This window comes from Labrus mixtus, chromosome 6, assembly GCF_963584025.1.
Source record: "Labrus mixtus chromosome 6, fLabMix1.1, whole genome shotgun sequence".
Taxonomy (NCBI): domain Eukaryota; kingdom Metazoa; phylum Chordata; class Actinopteri; order Labriformes; family Labridae; genus Labrus; species Labrus mixtus.
Window position 1 is genome coordinate 21,434,267 of NC_083617.1, and position 25,560 is coordinate 21,459,826.

Genomic DNA, 25,560 nt, shown 5'->3' on the forward strand with positions numbered 1-25,560 from the left:
AACAATTACAAGAATGATTTAGACGCTCAATTCTGTCTTTATTTAAATTAAGCTTTGAGGCCCTGCTGATTTTGGCCAGATTAACTTTCTGACGGGTCCAACAACTTTATACGTTTTGTTGAACTGTTTAATCACACATTTGTTGTTTTAAACATGATGCTGTTACAGAGTGAGAGCAAATGCAGTTACAAACACACAACCCCACAAGGAAACAGAAACATGAACTGATGGGTTTTCCTGAGGTTTGAGGGGTTTTTCCAGTAGGTGGCAGCAGCTCTGTATATGTCAGTCTGTTTTCTTTCTTTTTCACTTAAAGACTGTGAAATATGAACACTTTCCACCTGATACTACTTCATAGTTCATGAAGAGTTTTTACCTGAAGTCTTGATAAATAGTTCATTAAATTAAAACTTAATGTCTCTGTTGGTGTTTATTGTCCCCTTCAATGATCTGTTAGACTTTCTGTAGCTCTGCATGCTTCAAATTACATTTAGAAGTAGATCATTTGCAAATAGTAGTATTTAAAGATACACACTTCTTGGATTGTTGAATATCATTAATGTGAAGTCAATTTTACATGACATGTTTGATTCATATCAACATGATGATTCTGCTGAGTTATTGCCCCAAAAGGAAGAAAACATAACACACAACATAAACACAGAGAGGAAATGTGCATTTTTCTACTTGGGTCAAATTTAAGGTATACTTAGTTCAATAAATCAATCTGACATCTTTAGTTACTCGGTAGATTCTGATTACTGGAAAATTATGATGATTTACAACAGCTTATTTGTCAGCAAACACTTTAAATCAAATCATGAAAAGATACTGAAGCATGAAAGAATACTTTGAAAGTGTATCTTAGCTATCCGATAAATGTAAGGACAATATCCCAAATAATATCTGTAAAATACACAATGACAATTTTAAAAAGCAGATAATAATCAAGCAGTATAGCAACAAAGTTTTAGAAATGAGCTTCAGCTTAGCTGCAACATTTAAATATGGAATACATCAATGCAGCAATAATCTTAATCCATTTATATTATTTGGCACAAGTTGAACTTATGGTAGTAAATGTTTATCAGATGCTTGTACTTTTTTTAAAGTATAAAAATACATGCAGCACTTTAATGTCTAACTATATTTCTACAGTCAGTAAAAATCTGTTCATATAAAAGCTCTTTGCTCATATAGATGCAGCTTTAATATGATGTTTATTCATTGTAAAAAAAAAAAAAAGATTGAGATACCGTTAATCCATCTGTGAGATAAAGATAGAGGAAGTAAAGGCAGAAGATCTGAACTGCCTGTATGAAGTAACGTGTTAAGTCTGGTTACTAAGCGGCAGAACCTGTTAGACAGAAACTTTACAGACTAAGGTTTTCACACACTCAGCACATCAATAATATAATTTAGAGAATCAGATTTTTCATAACATGAAACACTAAAGTGTAGTAGAGCACTAAATCTTTGAGCATGGATTCTTAGGCAAATTCAAAGGACATAGTAGACAATAATAAGTATAAGTATATAATGATAAGAGTAATGTTCAATGTGAAAACCTTTTATGGATCCAGCTTCTCAGATGTGAGTGTTAACCGCCTTTCCCTTCACTGAATGTATATAATTAAAATATAGGCTAATGAAGGTCCACTTTGGGCTTCAAGCTATTTTTCTTACTATTTTGTTTGTTTGTTTGGTTTCCTACAAACAATAGGATAAATAAATGAATGGAGGTGATTATTTCCTTTTTATCTGTCTTATTATTACAGCACAGGGTTAACACAAACCAGCCTGTGTGAAACTGTGAGTTCTACGATCTAGGGACTAATCTTAGAATCAGATACTACACATATTTCATGTGTAGCTTGCAGAATGAAAAAGAAGAGCTATTCAGTCCTTAGACTGAAGCTAAATGATCTTAATGCTGTCTACTATAAAAAAAAATTCTCTATGAATGCAAAGATGAAACATCATTACAGTTTGCATATTGTTTGTGTATAGTCCTTCTTTTTTTATTTATAATTGTTGTATTATTATTTGATAACCTGCACATATTGTTTAAAACTATGTTACAATTTTAGTTGATTTAAATAGAAGTATAGTATGCCTTTATTTTTTCTGTTGTCATCTTTTTTTAATAATATGAATATAATCTTATATATGATGTAGAAATATTCCTCAGGATGAACTCAGTTTTGTTTTATTTTGAAATAAAGGGGACATGAGTTTTGCTCAGGGAAAACAAAAACAAAAGAATGGTACTTGATGTGCAGACAATTTGCATTTTATTTGCAGAGAGTTGAGAACAAAAGACGAGGGAGGAGGGGGAAGCAGCCCACAGGTGTGTCCATGAAGCCCCGCCCCCTGCGGACAGGCATTAATTAGGACTGAGACGGACAGGTGTGAGGACAGACCGCAGGAGAGACTGAGGGAGCGCGCTTATCTGATTGACTCCATTTGTTTTGATTTAATACAACTGATAAAGTGAAATATGTTGAATCAGTCAGACTTCTACCTCCCGCTGTCTGAGTACAGCTTCGAGCGGCGCTTTGATGAGAGGAGTGCAATTGAGTGGATGCAAGCGAACTGGTAAGACAACAAACCTTTACTATTTCATGATAAACTTCGACTCAAAATGATTCTTCTTTCTGACTCAAGTAGGCTAGCTTATACAGAGTTTTTCAGTGGACACGCTGACTTCTGAACTCCCTTGAAATGATTAAAATTTAAAAAATGAACTCACTGTGATTAAAAAAACAATAAAAAATAAGGCAGTTATATGATGTAGGATATATCCCTGTGTTAAGTTCGACTTACATCCAGTAGTCTCCATCAAACTGCACCCATTTAAACATTTATTCACCATAACCGGTTTGATCGATACTCAACTCGCTCCGACGCTCAATACCAGAGAGATCAGTAGGCATCAAGTCACAGACCTCATGGATGTGTTTAAATACATTGTTTCTTTTAAGTTCATTTATTCAGAACGAGGGGGCTTATAGGATACAAATGTTGTTTAAAGTGTTAATTTACTGACATGCTGGATCATTAAAAACCAAGTCATATATTAGGTAAGTTTGACAAGGCTCTCTCTCTCTCTCTTTACTGAGGAGGCACAGATTCAGGGTAAACACTTAACACGTTGATGTTAAGTAGGCCTATTCTCGGAATTACAAACAGCTAAATGCGGTCAGTCAGTAAGTTCGGTCAGTCGGAGGCTATAGGTGTAGGCTACTTCAGGTGCGTAACCGGCACAATGATGTCATACTTTGCTGGGTATTTGCGGAATGCTTCTGTATGCAATTGAAATCCGGTTTTTCCCGTTAAAGCTGCAGTCTCTCCTCCCAGTGATGTTGAAATATTAAAATATGGGCTTATTGAAGAAACATTCCAAACAACCTGCAGATGGGAAAATATGATTATTTATGATCTAGCTCACAGAGTCGATTAACAAGGATTATTATTATCATTATTATTTTTTTTATTATTATTAATAATAATAATAAAAAGAAGGCTATAATTTGTATGACTTTGAAGATTATTTTTGTTTAATCAACGGCTATATAAAAACCATAGACTGTAAAAATCAGATTTGATTTGACAACATCCCTCAGGTGTGCAGTGCATGTTCACCTGCTGAACAGAACAAATGTAGTTTACTTTTTCAGTTTCTCAGCAGAATTGAATAAATATCCTGTTTAAAAAAAGTTTTTTTTATATACTTGTATAATTTAATCTGATGTTCGAAGTTGTATAGTCTAAATGTAACTAAAATCATAAGAAATGTTCATTAAAATAGTCTAAAGATGAGTGTGAGGTTGTAATAATAGCAAATCAGAATGAATCAGTTAAATTACAATTGTAGCATAAGCATTAAGAAATCATGGTAGCATTACCGTCTTCACATTAATGTTTAGCATTACAAATCGTACATTATAAGCATTAGCATTATACCCCTTTATCACCTTTTTAAAACAGTATCCTGTGGTCTAAATGAGACCTGCGCAAAAGTTTTGTTCTAGGCCGGGGGTGGAGTCGATGGGTGGAGATACCAGGGGAGATTTTTTTTTTTACCAGAATCCCTCTGTGATGTCACAAGTTGAACAAATTGAACAAATTTGAAACAGAGCATTTTTCTGGCGTTGTAAGACTTATGCAGACCACAAACAAAGGACTGGATGGGTTTATTTCACATTTTGTGGGGATGTAGACACTCAGATTACCCAAATATATGTTCATAATATGTCCCCTTTAAACATTAAGATTTATCTTTCTGTTTTTTTTCTTGCAGGAGTACGTCCTTTGTGTTCAGCGCTTTGTACGCCACCCTGGTGTTTGGAGGTCAGCATTACATGAAACCTCGACCCAAATTGAACCTGCGGCGACCACTTATCCTCTGGTCACTCAGCCTCGCTGTCTTCAGGTAACGGCACACACCTGTAACACACACAGTAGATAATATACTATTATGTTTTTTAGAAAGTATCTACAGCTGTTCAACATTAAACAAATCAAGTTTCTCATCAGAGTCTGTATCAGTGGTTGATATTATAGAACTCAGGGTCACAGTACATCATTAGTATCTATATTTTATACAGTTTGTAAGTGGGCTTGTTACTCAGAGAATAACACAGTGTATTTTTGTCTAAAATATTTGCAGCACTCTTGGAAGATATTTCTGAACAGATTTCTGTAATACAGTTTTCAAATAATTCTTTAGTAACAATAAAACGATAGCTTCCTTAACGTGGAGTGCTTTTTATGACTCCATTAGGAAATCTGCCAGCTTCATAACAAAGAAGATTATCAGACGCCTGATAATCTTCTATGTGTTGGCATTTTTAGTCTTCAGTTTACGTTTACCTTGTGGCAATCTTAAATAGCCTCTGTCTCCATTGTAACAGGCAGATTTGTTGTGGGGCTGTACATCATGTAGCCCTACTTGAAGATAATTACAGCTCAGGTGTGTTTTTGTTTTTGTGTCACCTGTTGCTCTGCTGCAGGTGTCTGAGATTCTGCTGCTTCGTGTTGATAAATCTATGGAGGACTCTTCTTAAAATCGCCATTAAAAACTATTAGCCTAGACTTTTTGTCAGAGTTTTTCATGACTGTTGTGACACTGACCCTTGATGTTATGTCCCTTTGGTTGTGACATCTAATGGCTCTCTCATGAATTTCCTGTAGAAACAAATCAAACAGATCCTGAAGGAGATAAATGATTAGTCAGTTGAATTATTGCTATTTGGTGTCATATCGACACTGAGGAGACTTTGCTGATTGGTGGGCATCTGCTGAGTAAGCAGGGTGGAGGGGGGAGGGAGTATTCCACCAAAGTAGATAATAAAGGCAAAGCTTACTTGAGTTGGCCTGGCTCAAACTAGCTTCAACTTTCACTTAAATCTCGACCTGTACCACAAACATGACTTACAGTAGCAGTGTCTGATCTAAACTAAGATCCGAAGGCTTTTTAAGGTTTATGAGGAATATAAAAAAGATTTGACTAAAAAAGGCAACACATTAAATGAACAAATCAATGGGCGTGGCATAAAACACACAGACAGATAAAATGCGTATATTAATCAAGCCTATTCAGGATTTCATTTATTTTCTTCTTTTTTTTTTAAATAAATGAACATTCAGATAACTAGATAATGGATATTGTAGGTCTATCAGTTGGCTAGATTATGTAAGATATGTTTAAATGGTTTTGTAGGCTATCTAAGGAGACTTGGTCACAAGGCTTTCAGTGCTTATTTTTTAAAATTAAACAGATAGGCCTCCTTTTTTTAAAATATAGGTTTCCATTTTTGAAATCAAAGTAAAACCATGCGTTAATTCGTGGTTGCATTTTGTGAAAAGGGCAGACTTTCTTTCTGAACAATCTATGTTCTGAACACAGGCATGGTGTTTATAAAAATTTTCCACAGAGAAAGCATTATCGATTGAGATACCCATCCCCTGAAATCTTAGAAATAGATTACCAAAACTTGCTTTCCGTACTCTGGAAATGCATATGTAGTGAGTAGTTATTTAATATTAATTTATTGTGTATAGCCTCCACTTGCAGCTTGGGGGTTAGCGCTAGTCCCATGTACAGAGGCAATAGTCATTGTTGCAGCAGTCGTGGGTTCGAACACAAACTGAGTGGCTGAAAACCAAACGCACAATGTTGTCTCATGTCAGCTGTAGGGTTGAAAAAGGAGGGCAGTGCAGTTTTGTGTAACATTTATTTGATCATGTTCTGGCGTGTTTGTTGATGGGGTTTCTTTGTTTTTGCAGCATCATCGGTGCCATTCGGACTGGCTCCTACATGTTTTATATCCTGAGCAGAAGCGGATTCAGACAGTCCATTTGTGACCAGAGCTTCTACAACGGGCCGGTCAGCAAGTTCTGGGCGTATGCCTTCGTGTTGAGCAAAGCGCCGGAGCTTGGTATGTTCACACACACACACACACACACACTCACACACACACTCTTTTAAAAGTGAAAAGGGAGCGTGGACTGGTAGAGCAAGGTTTCAATAATGTTAAAATTCAAGTATGGATTTGAGCTTTTCAATCACAGGGTTGTTTTCCTTCAGAATAACTGTTTTTTGATGAGCAGGTCTGCCTTTTGTTAGTATCAGATTTTAATATTTGTGTTTTGATTTAAGTCAAGAATTTATATTTCTTTATATGTTAAAAAAAAAAAAAAAGGTCTTATCTTTATACATTTTTTTCAAAATGTATTTCATAACAACACTGACAGGTGTTGCTATTATTTAATTCGCAACTCTATATGAATTAGTTTACCCTTACCAATGCACCTCAAACTGGTCTGTTCAACTGAAAGTAAAACAACTCATTCTGAGACTGGCTACTGTCAGAGCTCTTAAAAGAGCCCTAGGAATATGCTCAGACAACTCTTCACCAGGATCTAGTTTGAACTTTAAGGGGACATTCTTTGAAAATGTCGTGATTCTTAGAATTTTTAAAAAATGTTGTCGCTGGGAGAAACTGGTTGTAAGAGGAAGCTTTATGATAACTTCCCTTGGTCTATTTGTTCTTCTAAAATCTAAGAGTCTGCGCAGTCTTCAAATCAAACAGAATGAGTTCATATGGATATTTTAAACAGATTAAAAAAACAATATTGTACAGATAACACTTGTCTTTGTCTTCATAATGACTGATAATTCCTGCTTTCTGTCTGGCAGGTGACACAGCATTCATTGTGCTGAGGAAGCAGAAGCTTCTGTTTCTGCACTGGTACCATCATATCACCGTGCTGCTGTACTCCTGGTACTCTTACAAAGATATGGTGGCTGGTGGTGGCTGGTTTATGACCATGAACTACACTGTGCATGCACTCATGTATAGCTACTATGCTGCCCGTGCTGCGGGCCTGCGTGTGCCACGGCCGTTTGCTGTGCTCATCACCAGCGCTCAGATCGGGCAGATGGGCATGGGACTGATGGTGAGCGGACTGGTGTACCGCTGGATGCAGCATGGCGGCTGCCCGTCCCGACTCGACAACATCTTCTGGGCTACGCTGATGTACTTTAGCTACTTGCTGCTCTTCGCCAACTTCTTCTACCAGACTTACCTGCGACCCAATGACCAGGCTAAGATCGTCAAGACCGAGTAGACAGTCTGAGATTGTGGGATATCTGTCACAAAGACTGAAGCTGCTAATTTTTAAAAACAAACTTTTATCCAAAGATTTTTCCCTGATGAAGTGTCAGGATGGAAAATCCTTTGTATGAAACATGCCAGATTCAACATCTGCAGACCGCACAAGGTCTGTATCATTTTCACACTGACTTCAGCAGATTACGCTTGTTTTTTTTACTGCTTATTTAATCTTAAAAAAGAACTGAAATAAAGTTGCAAATATTCCTAGGAAGGATGAAGAAGATTTGTTCCATCAGAAAAAACATGAGTGAACTTTAACAAGCAAAGAAACACGTCAACAGATACAAACACAAAACATTGTTTTAAAAATATATATATATAAAATGTATTTGTATCTCAAATGGAGCAGATCTATCTCCTATTTCCCTCAACTCAATGATGGGGGTTCTGAGAGATAACAACATATTAATTTATTATTGCTTCTTGGTTTATTTCTGACTGAAAATTATATAAAAAAAAAAGTTTTAAGCTTATCAGATTTGTAATTAAGCAGCTCAATGTGTTGAATCCAGATTATATTTTGGAAATGTTCATTTTTAAATATACACAATAATGCGCTCTACTGGCCTTTTTGTTGACTCGTCTTCCACTCAGCAGTCACATTTAACAAATGTGAGGCACACTAGTCAAATGTTGAATCATCACCTCAGCTTCACATTCCAGCAGGGTGATTAAAAACCATCCCCTCCCACCTGCTCGTACTGGTTAGACTGGAATTACCACACCACACCTCCCTTCTTGTCTGTGAGCAGCCAATCAGGAGGCTGTAGCAGGAACAGCCATTTGTACCTCAATGGGTGTTGGATGTGTTTGTCACAGGGAGGGGTGCCACTCCTGAAAGTCAGTTTTTGTCATCAAACTGCACGTTGACTTCCTGCGGTGGGAAAAATCTACTCATTAACGTTCAAAGGATGAACCCAGAGATGCTAAACAAAAGCATTGGGCATGTACAAATGAATCTGTGCAGGCAAAGAAGCTTCTAATCAACTTTTGACAAACTGGAAAATTCCACGGTGGTGCCTCGCTTTTTGTTTTAACCCTTAGTTGTTAAATCTGATTTTACTGACACCTAAATGAACAAAACTGTTTTTTTTGGGTCATGGATCCCTATGATTTATTTTGCCATCTTGACAGCTGCAACTTAAAATCCCTTTTTAACATTCCAATAAATGCTTTGAGATCTGTCTGGAGCTCTGAGTCAAGGTGACATGTTTTTTAATGTCTTTTCACAATGAATTCAATTTACTGTCACAGGATACAGAGAGAAGCAAAAACACAGGCGATATTTGGAGTCAAATAGTGATCAGTGGAATCATTTTTCTTCAGTCAAACTTTTCAATTCAGTTGGATTTTTTTCCTTCACTTTTTTCCACAGTTGAAAGAAACGTATTTATGGATAAGTATTTCTTAGACATATGATGGCAGCCAGTCGGTGGCCGGAAAAGTCTCCAAACACAGGTGTTATCTAACTTCCACTGAATGTATTTGCTTTAAAACTCACTCATGTAAATCACTCCATGAAAATACTTGATTTTCTATTTCTTTGTTGTTTTTTTTTACCACGGTTTGACTTTACGTTTACAGAAAATGACCTCTGCCCCACAAACGTGTTTAATTGTGCAGGTGCTCATTCGTTATCATTTATCACTAATATTGTTTTTTTAAGAGAGTGTGTGTGTGTGTGTGTGTGTGATGTTTAAAGTTTGTCTGACTGCTGCAGCAGGAGAAGCCGGTTGATAGAAAATCATTGATTTTCTGAATGAACAAGCTGAACTCCTGATTCTGTTGTTGATGAATGAAAAACATGCCATTTTTCAGGTGTAAAATATTTTATTTATAGTCTGAAAAAATATAATAAAGAAGCTGTTTATACATCAGTACTTCATTTCTTTCATTTAAGGTTTTCCAAGCTGCAACTTGATTAAAGGAACATTTAAGGTTTCATTTGCACAAAACCTTGAACACATAATTATGAGGCTTCTGTTGGTTTGTAAGTAACAAAATGCTTCATGTTAGACTATAGTCAAGATTATTAAGTTAAAACAGTGAATATTAAAATATGTATTTAAGGAAGTTTGACATATACAGATTCAAGTGTAGACACAGATGTACAGTACTAAATATTCAATAGATCTGATAAAATAGATTGGTTAAATGTTTATGTAAAGCTGAATTTGACCAGACACATTTCAGGAAAACTTAAAGAAAATTTCACAAGAGTCAGGTTTTTTTTTGTATCAAATGAAAGAAGAAATCTGACTTTCTTTTCTGCTAGACAAGTGTTTAATGGAAAGAAGCTGCCACACTTCTGTCTTCAGGTTAAACAAAGTTTCATATAAATAACACAGATGAGCTGAACAGAAACAACTTAGCTGTTCAAAATGAAGAGGCAACTCTGGTGATGAATATGACAATGTAACTGATGCCAAGATTTTGTTATCCCTCACCTCAAACCCGTAACACAAGAAGTTCAGAACATGAACTGATCTGAAACTGATTAATGGACCCATTGAGGATCAAGCGTTTCAATTCACCAGCTGTCAGGGAGAACCTGCTTGTTGCAGAACATTTGTGTGAGAGTGTGAGAAGTCTGTTTGGTCCTATCAGGGTTGTTTCTGCCCCATCTCCCGCCAGCTTTTCCACAGCAGAAGATCTCGGCTCTTTGCAAGGGTAACCAGACAACGAGGCAACTTTAACCCATTGAACTGACCCACACCATCGTCATGGCCCATCGCCAGCAGCATGGTGATGCTTCCTAGCAACAAGCAACACATCAGTCAATCAACAAACACAAGGAAAGACAGGCAACTAGAAGTAACATGAGTCAATTGGCAATGTAGAAAAGCAACTAAAAACACTGACAACGAAGCAGAAAAAACATCAGTCAACCAGCAACTTAGACAACATGAAACAACAAACAAAAACCTGACAGGGGAAAGGGAAAAAAGAAAGACAACTAACAACTCATGTAAAAACTTTGACAGGCAACCAGAATCTAAGAAAGGCAACTTAAAGCCCAGACAGGTGTGAATGTGTGTGTGTACCTGTGTGGTATGGGGTCAGCTCATTCCTGTTGAGACTGTAGCTGATGTTGGTAACGGCGACAGCAGCATGTAGTCCAGCATGGTACGCCGTCTTGGGCTCATTAATGTCTGCGCAGTCGCCCACGGCGTAGACGTTGGAATAACCTTTGACCTGCAGGTGCTCATTCACCTTCAGAGCTCCGTTTTCAGCCAGACATCCGGCTGTCACCAAAAAAAGACCTCTGATTCATAACTGATTCATACAGGGATTATTATTTCAAGATCCACTAATGTGACCTTGGGAGTTGGGGTGGTGTACCCAGAATACATTGCTGTTAAAACTAAAGCTGAAACTGTGAGTTTACGTTCACTTACAGCTGCTTATATGTGAAATCAATGATTACAAAATGGAAAGTAAAAATCTGATGGCTGAAAGTGTGTCTGGTGTTGATGTTTCACATGTAGGATGCTTTCCGTCCTGATAGCGGCTTTAGCGGAACGATAAGGGGATTAAAAACCTCACTGGACCACAATCAGTACCATCATACATCAACATCAGATTTTTGTTGCAATCTATCACTGTCTGAAAACAGTGAGAGTGAAAAATAAAGAGACATCGCCCTCTAGTGGCATTATAAGAGACGGCAAAGCACAGTCTGAAAAATAATAACTGAGAGGCTGAATGAACACAAACACTATACTTGAGATACTGTACTTTACTCCAGTCTCTCTGCCTCTACACAACAGCATCTGTATTTACTATCCGCCTTTATTGTCAATGATTTGAACATTTCTTTTTATTTGTAATGACATAGAGGTTTTGACTGTTAGTTTGGTAAAACATTGTGGGTGGGTCACCTTTGTTGTGATTCTTACTATTTACAAAGTTTGTACTAATGAGTTGAAGTTCTTTTCTATATGACATTTATTTTCAAATGTATGAGTAATAATAATCAAATAGTGGAACATATTAAAATAGAGCATATTTGTACTTTAATACTTTACAGGTCAGAGTCATAACAAATAATTAGATGGTGACATATTCAGTGCATTTGCATGATAGCAGATAATAGAACCACATGTTTTAGCTCATTTGTATAATGTGCATAGTCTTTGGATAGATAACATAAAGCACAGTGTTTCAGTATCAGGTGTGAAGTGTGTGCACTCACAGAAGCTGGAGGCGTAAGCTGCAGAGTTGATCTTTAGTCCGACACAGCTGATGATAAGATCTGTGGTCAGGCTGGTTCCTTTATCAGTGGTAACGATTGTGTTCTTCTGGGTCACGTTCAGCTGCAGCTCTGACAAATTCAAAACTTTCTGATCTAAGAAACACACAATGTTTATAAGTGTTATTATTTTTTTTATAAATAAAAGTAATGGTCTGACACAAATACCTGTCTATGTGTAGAAGTCAGTTCTTCATACCCAGGAGCAGCTCCACTCCTTTTCCAACCAGAACCATTTTAGCTTCTTGTCTGACGCTTGGCCGGAGCTCTGGGTCGGCCAGAGCGATTCTCGAGTGGATCAGAACCACCTGAACATGGAAACAACAGGTAAAAAAAACAATTCTTGACATGTGTATGGACCATATATAGACAGGATGTAAAGTTTGTGAAAGAGGAGGTGCAGCATACACCTGTTTCTATAATGAATACTGTGATCACCCGCATTACAGGTGCACAGAGAGTTAGAAAAGAAATAGTAGTATATGTCATACCAGTAATAGTGGCATTACCTTTAGCACCAGCAGCACCAGGTATAGCTAGGAAAGCTTAAGTCAATGTTTTTTGATACGTCTTTCAACACTGAATTATTCAGGAGCTAATGAAAAAACAACAACACTGTAAAAAACCTTTAACTAAATGTTTAGCCCAGTGTGAAACTCTGAGGAGGGAAACGGTTGAATAAAGGACAGAGTTAAGTTTGTCGTCACCCTCTTCTCAGGATACTCTGTTTTGATCTCAGCAGCCATCTCCACACCTGTCGAGCCTCCTCCGACAACTAACACAGAGTCTGCTGTCTGGACCTGAAAACTCGGACAGACGGACGGACGGACAGACAGACACACACACACACACACACACACACACACACACACACACACACAATGATTAGACAGTGATGACCTTGGTTCTCTGCAGACCTCTCTCAGTACTCGTTGTCCTGTCATGGTACCTGCTTTACGAAGTCCTCATATGTTTGAATGGCGGTCTGATATGAAGCCACCGTGTTGAATTTCCCGGGAAAAGCTCCATCGGTCCCAGTACACAGGATGAGGTGTGTGTACTGGATCTCCTGCAGCACAGAGGAAAACACTGACTGTAGTTTATCACAGGTTGATTTGATCAGTTAAGACTCTGAATATACCTGTAGCGGCATGTGTTATTGTTATTTTATAATTTTGTACAGCAGTCTGTGTATGAAGAAGTAATAAGCTAAGCTATAAAACAAAAATGTCATGAAAAGAAAAATGAAATTTGCACTAAAATACACATAAAAATAGAAAAAAAATTATGAATTATTTAAACAAATAAAACTATGATAAATAGTGTATAAAAAATTAACTATTTTAAAATATAACAGTAGTTTTTTTCTTTATTGTTCTGAGAGACAGAAGTTCATATCTGGTTCTAACCCCTAAAATCAGGGCCCATACAATCAGGCACAATAAAAACCATGAGCTCATAAAATCCTTCCCCCCTCTTTACTTGGACTAAGATGTGAAAGTCAGTAAGGTAGTCCCTTATCTTTTTCTCAAGTCCGCCTGTCTTGTAAACTAAGCAGGCTTCATGATCACGTAAAGCCACATGTATTGTATTACGAACGTTATGTACAAGAGGTTACCGTGCTCTGGCCTGGTTAGTTCTGGAGCAGTGTGAGAACAGGCCAGGGGTGGCATGATATGGGACAACTTTGCTAGTGTAAGTGCGCCCTAATTCATCATTTATAACCACCAAGTCCCAAACAAGAGAAAAGGGAGGTGTAAGATAGTTCATAGGGACGAGCAAGAGCTACGGAGTATGTTAATACTGGAAGGAGTGAAGGCATTAAAACAAAGATTAAATTGATCATGAAGCATGGCGTTTCAGTATATCAGTAAAGTGTGGGAGCCGCCCTGCAGACTGGAGCCTCTGCTACCAGCAACAGACTGTCACAGTCTCATAAAAAGAGGTCCAGATAACATTAAGTGTGCATCAATGTCAGCTCATCTCCAGCATGAAAGGACTGCACTGTTTTATTACAATGAATGATGAAGTAGCCTCTGGTCACGTCTGTGTCTATAAGTAAGTATGTTGACCTCAGTGTTGTTTTGTATTTGCTGCTTTAACACGTTTACATTCAAGTGTGTTGGAGTCATAAATGTTCCTAAATCTTAATGAATTGCTGTTTACACTTATAAATGTAATATTTTAAACAGACTATACACTATAACATAAATAATAAGGGGGCTATTAAGATGTTTTAAAGCTTCTTTAAGGTGTAAACTTAAAGAAGCTTCAGACTGTGTGTTCTTACCTTGCCTCCTGCCAGGACCACCGTCTGTGTGTCTGTGTTGACTCGCTCCACTCGACCCTGAACAAAACTATCTCCAAACGTCGCAGCATACGGGATGAAGGTTCGCTGAGCAAAGCCTGCAGGATGCCCAGAAGTCAAAGGTCAATTCCTAAACTGAAGTCATTACACACAATGTTATTATTATGGATGTTGTGAAGGGCTTTTGTGGGCTACAGACTCCTGTAAGGTTCAGTTCATCAGTCTACATCACCATTACTGTCTGACTTTACTGTGACAGAACAACAAAAACAAAAACAAAATATTGATGCTAATAAATTCACAACTATTTTTAATAATCAGATAACCAAGCTGTCTCCTCTTTTTAAATTAATTTGAATATAACATTTGTAGCTTAGAAAGTTTGTTTAAAAATAAATGACTCTGTATGAAATTGCAGTAAGTGCAAAAAAAAGTCAAACATTTTAAATGGTCTATGGTCTCAGAGACACTCCAAAGGAAGTATTGGACTATGTCAATGACTTAAGGCAATTTAAGGTGCAAAGGACTAGCGTCTTGATGTGCAAAGGATTACGTTTTCATGATACAGTGCGCGTCCAAACGTTGGTCCGTTGCACCTTAAATTGCCTTAAGTGGGATGCAATGGTTAGTGCGCACGCCCCATGTATGGAGGCTGTCGTCTCAAGCAGGCGGCCCGGGTTCACATCCCACCTGTGGCTTCTTTCCCGCATGTCATTCCCCACTCTCTCTCCCTGATTTCCGACTCTATCCACTGTCCTATCTCTCCATTAAAAGGCACAAAAAGCCCAAAAATAAATCTTTAAAAAATAATAATAATTGACAAGTGACTGATGTTCTCCAGTAATTTCTCTGGATTCACTGTCTGTGTAAACAAGTTCATTAAAACCTCTTTTTACCATACAACAACAATAGTACTACTACTGCTCATAATAATAATAATAATGATAATAATAATAATAATAATAATAATAATAATAAAACAAATGTTTTGATTCTACCAAAGTAAAAATCTAATTGATTAAATACAACATAATAAATAAAATAAAAAGAAGCAAAGGGATTTTTCGTAAAATCGTAGTATAATATAGTGAGGTACCGGGTTTCACAGATGCTCTCAGTGCTGCCACGTTGTGATGAAAAGCGTCTCTCATGTCGATCAGAGTGAAGCTGAACCCTTGTGATTTCAGCTGCTGAGCTGCTGCGATGCCTCCGAAACCACCGCCCACAACAACCACATGGGCACCCTGCACCAACGAGGCCTGACCGCCCATATCTGCTTAGACAAATATAAATACACACCTTATTTTATTTTCCAGGCGTGTACCATTCTTTTGATTTATTTCACTAAATATTCAAACACTTTGCAGATCTGCACTTGATCATTAAACATTTGATGGCTGATCCTGCATGATGTCTTGCAGACTGAGTGAGATTAGTTCAAAATACTTCCATGTATAATAATCATTTCATTATAACAGTTATTTCTGCCATTAGTGTTGTTAAAGAGAACAACATCACTGGGACTTTGACTGTGTGTATCACTGTGCTGCTTTTCTGAATACTGTTATTTAACATTAGGACAAACAGTCTTTTATCTACATGCCACACAGAGACCAATCAATGACCCACTCTCATTACATTGGTTGCATGAAATCTGGAAGAATTGTACAAAATATGAAGTAGCTGCTCCGTGGTAACATGTCAACATAGAAAAGAAGAAAAAAAGTGTCGGAAAATGTTACATGCTTGGCAACATGACATGCTTTTATTAAACTGCTATATACTGGATGTAGAACTGCTGTCAAAAGGCAACTATCTATTGATGTATGATTTGATTTGATTTCTTTTAAAGGCTATATGATTAGATCTCATATACAGATATTGGCAGCTGGACACATTGGAGAGGCTCATTAAGGGGCAACACTGGTAGCTATCCCTCTGCCGCCCCATTCCTGTAGAGGTGTCTCACCTGTCCTAAGTTTGGAGTGGTTCTTAAAGTAACAATGGTCAATGGATCAGGTCCGGTCAGGTTAGGAGTCGTGGTCTTTATACAGTCTATGGTCACGGGCGCAGACAGTGACAAGACAAAGCAAGAGCAACAGGTTGGTGTTTGCATTAGTGTCCCATTAACTGTATAGAGGTGACACCACAAAGTATACGAGTTAATGCCCGACGAGGTGTCCAATTATCAGTAATGAATGGACGACGTGGAGACGAGAAGGACAGAGAGCTTCTGAACACAGAGAGCTTCTGAACCAGCATAACTAAATAACATTGTTTAAGTTATCACTCATTTAACTTTTAACCATGATTTAGGCTGTTGATTAAGAGTTAAGTGTTAAACAACACAGAACAGAAGTCCCCAGAAGTCCACTGTCATTGTGATGTTTGGCAGTGTTACGTTATTGCTTTATTCATTGTGTAATTGTTCTTTCCTCTGCCTGCCAACATTTTAATAAAAACAGCAGGCTATAAATCTACATGCCTTGATGATATTATTCTTTATATAGCCTGCCTATCAATTGATTTTAAGTGCAATAAACACGGACAATATCCGACCACATTTTTTCCAAATAAAATGAAAGATTAGTCAGCCATAACAACAGCTTTTATGTAGTTTTACATTTTGGATACTAAGGCTATAACAAGGTGTCATTCTCTAATAGATTTGATTTGAGATGTACATGATTCCTAAAAAAACATCCCAAAACACCTGTAATGTTTTGAATATGCAGAAAGTTATGAACAATACAGTTGAATAATTAATAGTAATTCAAAAATAATTATAATTTCCATATACATTAATTCAGAAAAGGCACAAATTGTTGCATAAAAATTCACCAGAATGCAGGAAATGAAATGTTTGACACTCAAAATTCTCTGGAGGGGAAACCCCAGACCCCCCGCTGAAAATTTGTCCCCCCCCAATGTTGAATCCAAACCTACGCCCTTGAGTATGAATGGGTTTATGGCACCAGCAACTTAAGTTAACCCATCTCTGTACTGTTTGATACAATGGCTGAGGCTAAGAGATTAAAGAGGACGCTGATGGAGGAAGGTGATAAGAGAAAAGAGGGAGTGACCGAGCAAGAAGCAGACAGAGGAGTGTACATCCCTGCAGATCTTATTCATAACGTTACGCTGTATCAATATCAGTGTCATCGTTGTCTGCAGCTTTTACCGGGTGCAGAAAGTCATCTAACCCAAGTATTGTTTGCATACAAATAATCTTGCGCCAAAAGTTGTCACTACAACTGGCAATAAACACTACCAGAGTCATATTTGCACAAAATCCAGAAATATAATTTTACCTTCTCTCAACACTGGCCCTCTGTTTGTCAACAAATGCATGTTGTCTGTAAGGTGGAGGAGTGGGGGAAGCATAAACAGCACTGTTTGTTTCACAACAGTGTAATTACACTCAAAGACCTTTGGTAGGCGCCATACATGTACCAACCCCATTTCTACATTTGTAGCAATAATGGTTTATCGGCATTTGGAAACTGTGTTGCAGTAAGTGTTCATTGCATTGGTTGCTGTTCCTTTTGCATCGTGTGCAGTGTTTCCGGTAGGGTAAAAATCAATCCTAACCTAAGCATTAAATAAATCCTTATTACTAGCCAATACATTTCACTAAACATAATTATTCATCAGGAAAAATATTCTTAAAGGATCAAAAGTAAAACAAAAAAATTAGTAGTATTTATTTATTTTTATATATTAAAATATATATTTTTATGCATCCTAAATCAGCTATAATTGAGTCCTAAACATTCTAATATCAAAGAACTAAAAACAGTGAAGGCCTATGGTGGGGATGCAATTTCTGTAGCCTACTTAAACACGTTAGTCTGTCCCATTTTTAGGTTTATTTTGTCCTCCCTCCCTCCCTACGTTTCTGTATTTATTTCACAAATGTACTTTATGTAGAGTGTGTACAACACATTATGGTTTATTATTAGCATTATTTTGCTTGGCGGTATATTTAACTAACAGTACTTTTATCTGCTGGTGGTGGGCTCAGAGAGAAATGTACAGAAATACCTCCTTCGATGTTTTCAGTAGCACAAGGTTTCTCCAGCACGTCTGTCTCTTCGTACGAACAGAGATATCCTGCTGTCGGTCTAAACAGTCCGCTGGTCTAAAGTCTCACGTCTTATAACACAAACAGGAAGTAATATTACCTGCTGTAGGTGGAAATATTTAATTATTTGGGTCTCCCGGCTCGTCTCTGAAATCTTCACTCTCCAGACCATAGAATGTAAATGCAAGTTCTCTCTCTCGCACGCTGACTTTTCCTCCTATGAACGCCGAGCTGACATCATTAGCTCTCAACCAATCAGAGCTCCGCATTGTCCACCCGAACAAGAGCGTGAGGGGGGGGGGGGGAGGGGGCGGGGTCTTCCGCTGCCTTCAGGAGCTGTAAGAAATGTTGTTGTTTTACGTGAGAGCGTTATTTGTTCAAAATCTAACATTTAAAAATAACTAATAAATATACAGGATATATTATTGATTCTTCTAGTCTTTCAAGAGAAAAAGTTTCATATGTAAACGTTCACTTTTAGGTAGGCCTACATGTTGCAATAGGCTATATATTAAAAATCTACATATTTTACATGGTAAATCGAAAGAACCACGTGAAAAACAGCTGTTTTGATCACTGTCATCAAAAGAAGAGCAACAAAGCAGCACACCTATATGTAGTTTTAATTTAGACATTTTTTATTCATTGTCAAGAGTGATGGGAGAGTTTTGAGATCTTTTTATTTACTAACACATGATTAAATATTGCTCCATTCTATATCACTATATTATGCATGTAGGCTACATGCATAATATAGTGACCCTTTCTTTACCCTTTCTTGTTTCACTTAATAAAGAGGTTTTAAAATCAATCTGAATTCCTAGTTTAACAAAGGTGAGCACATATTTATGTTATAGATTGCATTTTATTGGAATGTTAATAAGTGAAATGTCTCCACTCAGACTCTCGATCAGCTGCCTGATAAAAAGCTGACTCAGCATTATTTGTAATGTGACGTCACTGTTACCAAACAGGTTGCAAGATGGTCCGCTTTGACTCAAAATCAAGAATGTGTCACAGCTTTTAAGCAGCTGATGATCATGAGTGTTTCACTTACACATCAGTGTGCAGAGTTCACTGAATGGTGTCTTCTGTTTTGCTAATGACCTCTGATGCTTCTTTTCTTGTTGTTGTTGACATTTAACCCAGTGGAGATACAGACAAAGATAGTAACATGCTTTTTTAAAAAACTGAGTAAAAGGTACTCTGCATATTTGGAGCTTATACGATATTTTGATGCTGCTAGACGGATGAAATACATACTGAAGAAACTGAAGGATTGTACCAACTTAGCCCTTAATTGATAACTAAATGTGGTATGTTAAGGAAAAGTCAAACTGAATTGCTTCTGTTGGAGATTGAAATACAATAATAGCTGTTGAAACTGTGAAAACATGTGGCTATACAAAAGTTCAATCTTAGAAATAAAATGTATTTTTAGGTTAACATTTAAGATGTTAATCATTCAGATATTTTGTAAAGGAGAAAAAATAGATAGTACTTGCATTGGAATAATAAGATGTTTATTTAGCATGAAGTTAGCTTGTTTTAGGCATACTGATGCAGTTTTGTATTCATCTTGTCTCTGTTTAACTGCGTTTCAGGGGGGAAAATGGTCTTCTAATAAAGTCTTCATAAATAGGCATAATAGAATCAATTATAATGTTGTGAACAATCAAACATCACACTTTTATTCAACCATGCTTACAAAATGTATGCAGCAGCAGTTCACATAGAGGCACAATTTTACGTAACCTACAACAAGCTTTTTCCATACTTATAACGTACTTAAAACAGAAAAATAATCTAATGAAATAAAAGAAAAGATAGAAGAGTTAAATTTTCAGTTCATGAAAATATTCTTGCATCCATATAGATCCATACTTATGTCGGTAAACAAAAACAATCGTTTCTACATTGAAGTTGGAACAATTTTGACACTTTGTTTCGAAGGGATATTCAACACCACATCTTTGTTTTTATGACTTAAAGAGTCCATTGGATCTGTTTTTACCCAAAGCAAAGCTATTTCTCCTTGTCTTACCCCAAAAAAGGTTGACTGCACTTGTTCTGTGATTATAAAGGTATATTGTTATGCCTCTACACTTGGGATAGTCTTGGATACATTTTGTTTTCTGTTTCATGTAATTTGGTTTAAGTGTCAAGTCCACTTGGACTTGAGGATGAACTGACATGATGAAAACATAATAAAAGATGAAGTAACAACATATTTTCCTCAGATGATGAAATACATGGAAATATTTTGGTTTTGAACAGCATGTCCATTATTCTTTATTCTAATTTGGCATTTGCTGGCATTTGTTTATAGGACATTCAGTTACGTTTGACACAAGATGATGAGTTCTTTTGTAAGAGTCATGCACAAAGTTGTTCAAATTGTGATAGTTAATTTTAACTTAGTTTTCTTTCTCTTCATTAATTAAAAATTAATAAATGCAAACAGAAGAATAAGAACAAAAGCTTTAAAGAGTTTTGTCAAATCAATTACATTTAAAAATAGCACACGTCAATTTTCCTTTTTACAATCTTTTGAAATGTCTTTACATTGGGGGCTTTCCGTACAGAGCTGCATGAATCTAGCGAGGAAACTTTACTCGTGTTTAACAAAGGTATATTTCTTCAGTTCACATAAGTTTAATAAGGGTTGGGGGAGGAGGGTATAGAAAAAAAAAAAACACATGGGATGTGTTAAATATCTGAAAGACAAAGTAATACATATTAGTAGAACAAACAATTAAGACAAATAAGACATACTTTCTATCAAGACAATGTTGATAAATGCAGGGTAAATTAAGACTAAAAATAGGAGAAAAACACACCTCTGCTGAGCTGCCGCCCCATGTGAAGGTAAAAATGAGAGTAGTCTTTAAATGAAGAGTAAACAAGTGAATTCAATCCAACAAATGAAGAGTGACAGAAATAGATGACAACCAGTCAATGCTGGGGGAAGGAGTAATTGATTGAACAAAAGGAAGTGAAATAAGTGAAGAGGGGAAAAGATGAAAGGTAACAAACCTATACGTTCTTTATCCATTACTTTTTATCTTGTAAACAAAGGACTGTGGGACTAATTATTATTATTATTAACAATAATAATAATAATAATAATAGGCATTTGGTGAAATTTGCTGATGATACAGTCATTGTGAGTCTTATAAATAATGATGAGTTTGAGCATGGTTATGTATTGGCTGACTTAAGCATCTGCAAATATTTCTACCTACAGTTTAATGTGTCTAAGACTAAAGATATGATTATTGATTCCCTTCGGTCACAGCCCAGTGTTATTCATACTGTTATTGAGGATATCGATGTTGAGATTGTTCCTCGATTTTGAAAACTTGGGAACTGTTAAACCCAATAATAATGCTGTTTGTAAAAAAGTGCAGCAGTGACTGTATTTCTGAAGAAAAGGTGTGTGCAATATCTGGCAACACTTTATGATTACCAACAGCAGTAAAGGGTAAATTAATAGTTAATTAACCTTTAGTTAATAGTTATTTTACTGTTAACAAACAATGAAACGATAGTCAATAATGTTCGCTAATTATTTGTAATGCTATAATTTCTGTTTTGTTCACAGTTTATTGATGCACACATTATAACATTTTATACACGACATATAGTGTTTGTTAAGGATCACCAAATTATTTGTAAACCTTTAAGAGATTGTTTATAAAACATTTATAAACATTACATAGACACATGGACCAAAATCAAAGGCATACAACAGAAGACTGTTTTCTGCACTGCGAGGCTGTGTCCCGCGTTTGAGTCCTATCACTTGTGGTTTCATGGTCATTACAGTACGAACTGGTCACAAGATGGGCTCAGACGACTCTGATTTACTATGAGCCGCCAACAGATCTGAGGCAGCTGCAGAAACATGAGGAGCAACTAACCTCTGTGTGTTTTGGAGTGCGAGAGATGAACTAATGTCAAGCCAGCTTCCAGTCATCCATCGGGATTCAGGTGTGTCTCCTTAATGATGATTGCAACAGTTAATAGGCCGCCTGGACACACTGGGAGTGTCCACTCCTATTGCTGCTGCTGCTCCTGATGCTTCTCCTGCTATCCTCTCGCCACCTGCCTCTGCCAACTGCCTCTCTTTCCAGGTACAATTTGGGCTACACTTTGAACTACAAGCTGTTTCATTCCCCTCAGACCAAGCCAAAGTGGCTTACATAATAACCCATCTCTTCAGCCGTGCTGAGGCCTGGGCTACAGCTGAGTGGGCTAGGCACTCCTCCATCTGCTTCTCTGTGGATGTCTTCACCAAAACCCTAAGCAAGATTGTTTATCATACCACTCCCTGTCCAGAGGGATCCAGGTCACTCCTTTCTCTTTGCAAAGTAAAGTGGAACACCCCTCTCCTCATGTCAAGTTTCAGTGGACCCGCCAAGCTGAGCAGGCATTTAAAAGACTGAGATCATGTTTTTTGTCTGCTCCTATCCTGAAGCCCCCTGACCCCAATCTTCAGTTCATTGTGGAGGTGGCTGCCTATAAGGTCGGCATTGGGGCGGGTTTCTCTGAGCACTCCCCTGCAGACAACAAACTCCATCCCTGTGCATTCGGGTCTCGGAAACTCTCCCCTGCTGAGGCAAACTATGACGTGGGGAACAGAGAGCTGCTGGCTGTCAAGGTAGCATTAGAGGAGTGGCGCCATTGGTTGGAAAGGGCAGAGTGGCCTTTTCTTGTTTGGACAGACCATAAGAACCTGGAATACATCCGGGGTGCCAAACTACTAAACGTCAGACAAGCAAGTTGGGCTCTTTTCTTTAATAGACTTAATTTCCTTCTAACCTATCGCCCAGGTTCCAAAAATATCAAGCCAGTTGCTCTGTCCCCCATGTTTGACCCTAACACTATACCCAAAACTCCCAGTTACATCCTGCCTCTATCCTGTGTGATTGGAGCTGTAACATGGGACATAGAGGGCAGGGGTTGACATTAAGTTAAATTTGCCAGTGGTCCCCTGGGCCACAACTTTTCAAGGATCACTGGCTCGACCATTGTAACCGCTGGCCTAGGAACGTTACTTTTGATTTGAAAAATAACAGTCACCAATTTACTCTTGAACCAGTCTGATGCAAAAGTCAATTACAACTTTTATTTTATTAATTGAGCTCTAATTATGTCAAATATTTTGTATTTTCCTTATATTTATGTGCTCATGTGTATTCACCATGCTGGTAACTGTAAGAGTCTACTTAATCTGACATTAATATGAGTCTGTGATAGAGCTGGAATTGTTATGATCACCTTTCTCTCCTTCTTTCTTCTCTGTGAGAAACTCTTCCTCCTCAGATCTTTACTTTAGGAGCTCTATTAAGCGCTAAGATGCTTTGTGAATAACTTTTATCTTTACCAGGATCTAGTCTTTAACTTTAAGGGGAAATGTAGCTGCAGCGTGTTCCAGCTCCTCCAGCGTGTCTGTCACTGTGGCTGAAACTTTTCTCCCTTCTGTTTTCGTCATGCCCTGCTGTCACTCTCGACTCTTCTGGTGATTTTTTCCCTTTGAATGTTGATCTAAGCCCGGCTTTTGTCGAGATCTGATGGTTTTAAAACCGTTTTACCAAATCGTCCTGGAGCAAACCTCTGATTTGGGCTGAGCATGCACACAATAACAGCCTTTCTCTGCTAACGGTCTTATTCCCTTTCAGTATGATACCAACCACCACTATTCCCAGAGTAGGCGTCGGAGGTTGGTATTCCTTCGGCCCAGGACCTGTGAAGGAGAGCCTGCTTGCAGTGCAACGTCGTGGACTTGGACATCAGTACCTGGTCATTTTTTTTTTTCTGCGTTCTGAGATTGTGTCATGTATTTGACTCCAAACACTTGTTTCATGGTCATTACACTGGTCATGTTTTCAACATGGAGTTATGTTCATTCATTCTCACTACTGTTGTACTGTTTACACACTGGGGCAGATGTTTGCACTACAGGATGGCTCAGCAGCTACAGCACTGGATATTCTGACAGAAATATGGAGATTTAGGACACAGAGAGAGAAACTTATGGAGAAGAGTTTTAATACATTTGCGACTGATGGAGGTGGTTTGGAGGTGATTGCAGCCATCACCTTCTCTGCAGAGCGGTTGATATGATGCAGCCTGCCTTTGTCCTTTGCTGTGGCTGCAGCGTACCAGACTGTGTTGGAAGAGGAGCGGATGGACTCGATGATGGCAGTTTAGAAGTGCACCATCATGGTCTTTGGCAAGTTGAATTTCTTCAGCTACCGCAGGAAGGACATCCTCTGCTGTCCTTTCTTGAGGTTCAGCTCCCACTTGAGGTCCAGGGTGATGATGGTCCCCAGGAAGCGGAAAGACTCCACAGCAGACACCATGGAGTCATCAATGGTGACGGGGCCGGTCTTGGCTGCATTTTTCCTGAAGTCCACAACCATCTCCACTGTCTTCAGAGCATAGATTGTTCTCGCCGCGCCAGGTCACCAGATGGTCGGCCTTCAACCTGTAGGCAGACTCATCCCCACCAGAGATGAGTCCATTGAGGGTGGTGTCGTCTGCAAACTTGATGAGCTTGACAGACTGGTGACTAGAGGAGCAGTTGTTGGTGTACAGGGAGAAGAGCAGAGGAGAATGAATGCAGCCTTGAGGGGACCCAGTGCTGATGGTCCTGCTGTCAGAGCCATGCTTCCTCAGCTTCTCCTGCTGTCTTTGTAGATTTCGGTATGTCTTAATTCAGCATGGTTTCTAGTTGTAATGGTTTATATAAACCAACATGTTTTTGTTTTATTTTTGTATTAAGATTAACAGGCTGCTGCTATACTCCTTATGGATTGTTTGAGTTTTAAGAAATCATTAATTAAATGGGAAAAAAAATCCATGAAAAGGAGAGGGAGTGAGTTTTCCAGTGTCCTCTGTCATCTTCTTTGCCCATTTTCAAGTTCAGGAAACATTGAAATAAAAACACACCAAAGAACTAGACACCTGCCATCAGACATGCTACTTCCTCTTCCCTTCAAACTAAGCCTGACCTGTAAATGTTAGCGGAAAATTGACCTTTTACCTTACTTTATCCTTGTTTTGATAATATTTTATGCAATATTTTGCAAATAATAATGTTCATTATCATCAATATACTATACACTGTGTATGTTTTCTGTCTTTCCATAAGTGAAAGTGTATACATAGTAGTATTAATTTATCACTATCGTATCTTCTTATATATATATATATATATATATATATA

At 37.7% G+C, this 25,560-nt stretch overlaps 2 protein-coding genes across 3 annotated transcripts; one reads left to right on the forward strand and one right to left on the reverse strand.

Moving 5' to 3' along the window:
* The first annotated feature begins 2,403 nt into the window (after nt 1-2,403).
* Nucleotides 2,404-9,562, forward strand: LOC132975713 (elongation of very long chain fatty acids protein 6-like). Its single transcript, XM_061040462.1, has 4 exons — nt 2,404-2,598; nt 4,304-4,435; nt 6,292-6,443; nt 7,205-9,562. Exons 1-4 carry the CDS (start codon nt 2,501-2,503, stop codon nt 7,633-7,635), a joined length of 813 nt encoding a protein of 270 aa, XP_060896445.1. The 5' UTR covers nt 2,404-2,500; the 3' UTR covers nt 7,636-9,562.
* On the reverse strand, nt 9,493-18,580 carry aifm2 (apoptosis inducing factor mitochondria associated 2). Of its 2 annotated transcripts, none has more exons than XM_061040460.1 (9): nt 18,427-18,580; nt 15,339-15,515; nt 14,225-14,340; nt 12,884-13,003; nt 12,642-12,734; nt 12,134-12,242; nt 11,878-12,030; nt 10,727-10,927; nt 9,493-10,437 (listed from the first exon to the last, which is right to left on the reverse strand). In XM_061040460.1, the coding sequence occupies exons 2-9, from the start codon at nt 15,511-15,513 to the stop codon at nt 10,286-10,288; spliced, it is 1,119 nt and encodes a 372-aa protein (XP_060896443.1). In that variant the 5' UTR covers nt 15,514-15,515; nt 18,427-18,580; the 3' UTR covers nt 9,493-10,285. The 2 variants fall into 2 exon arrangements, with proteins under 2 accessions (XP_060896443.1, XP_060896444.1); XM_061040461.1 differs by lacking the exon at nt 18,427-18,580 and adding an exon at nt 18,287-18,421.
* Nucleotides 18,581-25,560: the final 6,980 nt, after the last annotated feature.

Bases quoted from the DNA above. Each gene is read 5' to 3' on its own strand.
- LOC132975713 (XM_061040462.1), top strand. From the start codon at position 2,501: ATGTTGAATCAGTCAGACTTCTACCTCCCGCTGTCTGAGTACAGCTTC. The intron at 2,599-4,303 runs GTAAGACAACAA...TTTTTCTTGCAG, and splicing joins GAGTGGATGCAAGCGAACTG to GAGTACGTCCTTTGTGTTCA. The intron at 4,436-6,291 runs GTAACGGCACAC...TTGTTTTTGCAG, and splicing joins CTCAGCCTCGCTGTCTTCAG to CATCATCGGTGCCATTCGGA.
- aifm2 (XM_061040460.1), bottom strand. From the start codon at position 15,513: ATGGGCGGTCAGGCCTCGTTGGTGCAGGGTGCCCATGTGGTTGTTGTG. The intron at 13,004-14,224 runs GTAAGAACACAC...TCTGTGCTGCAG, and splicing joins TGGTCCTGGCAGGAGGCAAG to GAGATCCAGTACACACACCT. The intron at 12,031-12,133 runs GTATGAAGAACT...TGTGTTTCTTAG, and splicing joins AGGAGTGGAGCTGCTCCTGG to ATCAGAAAGTTTTGAATTTG.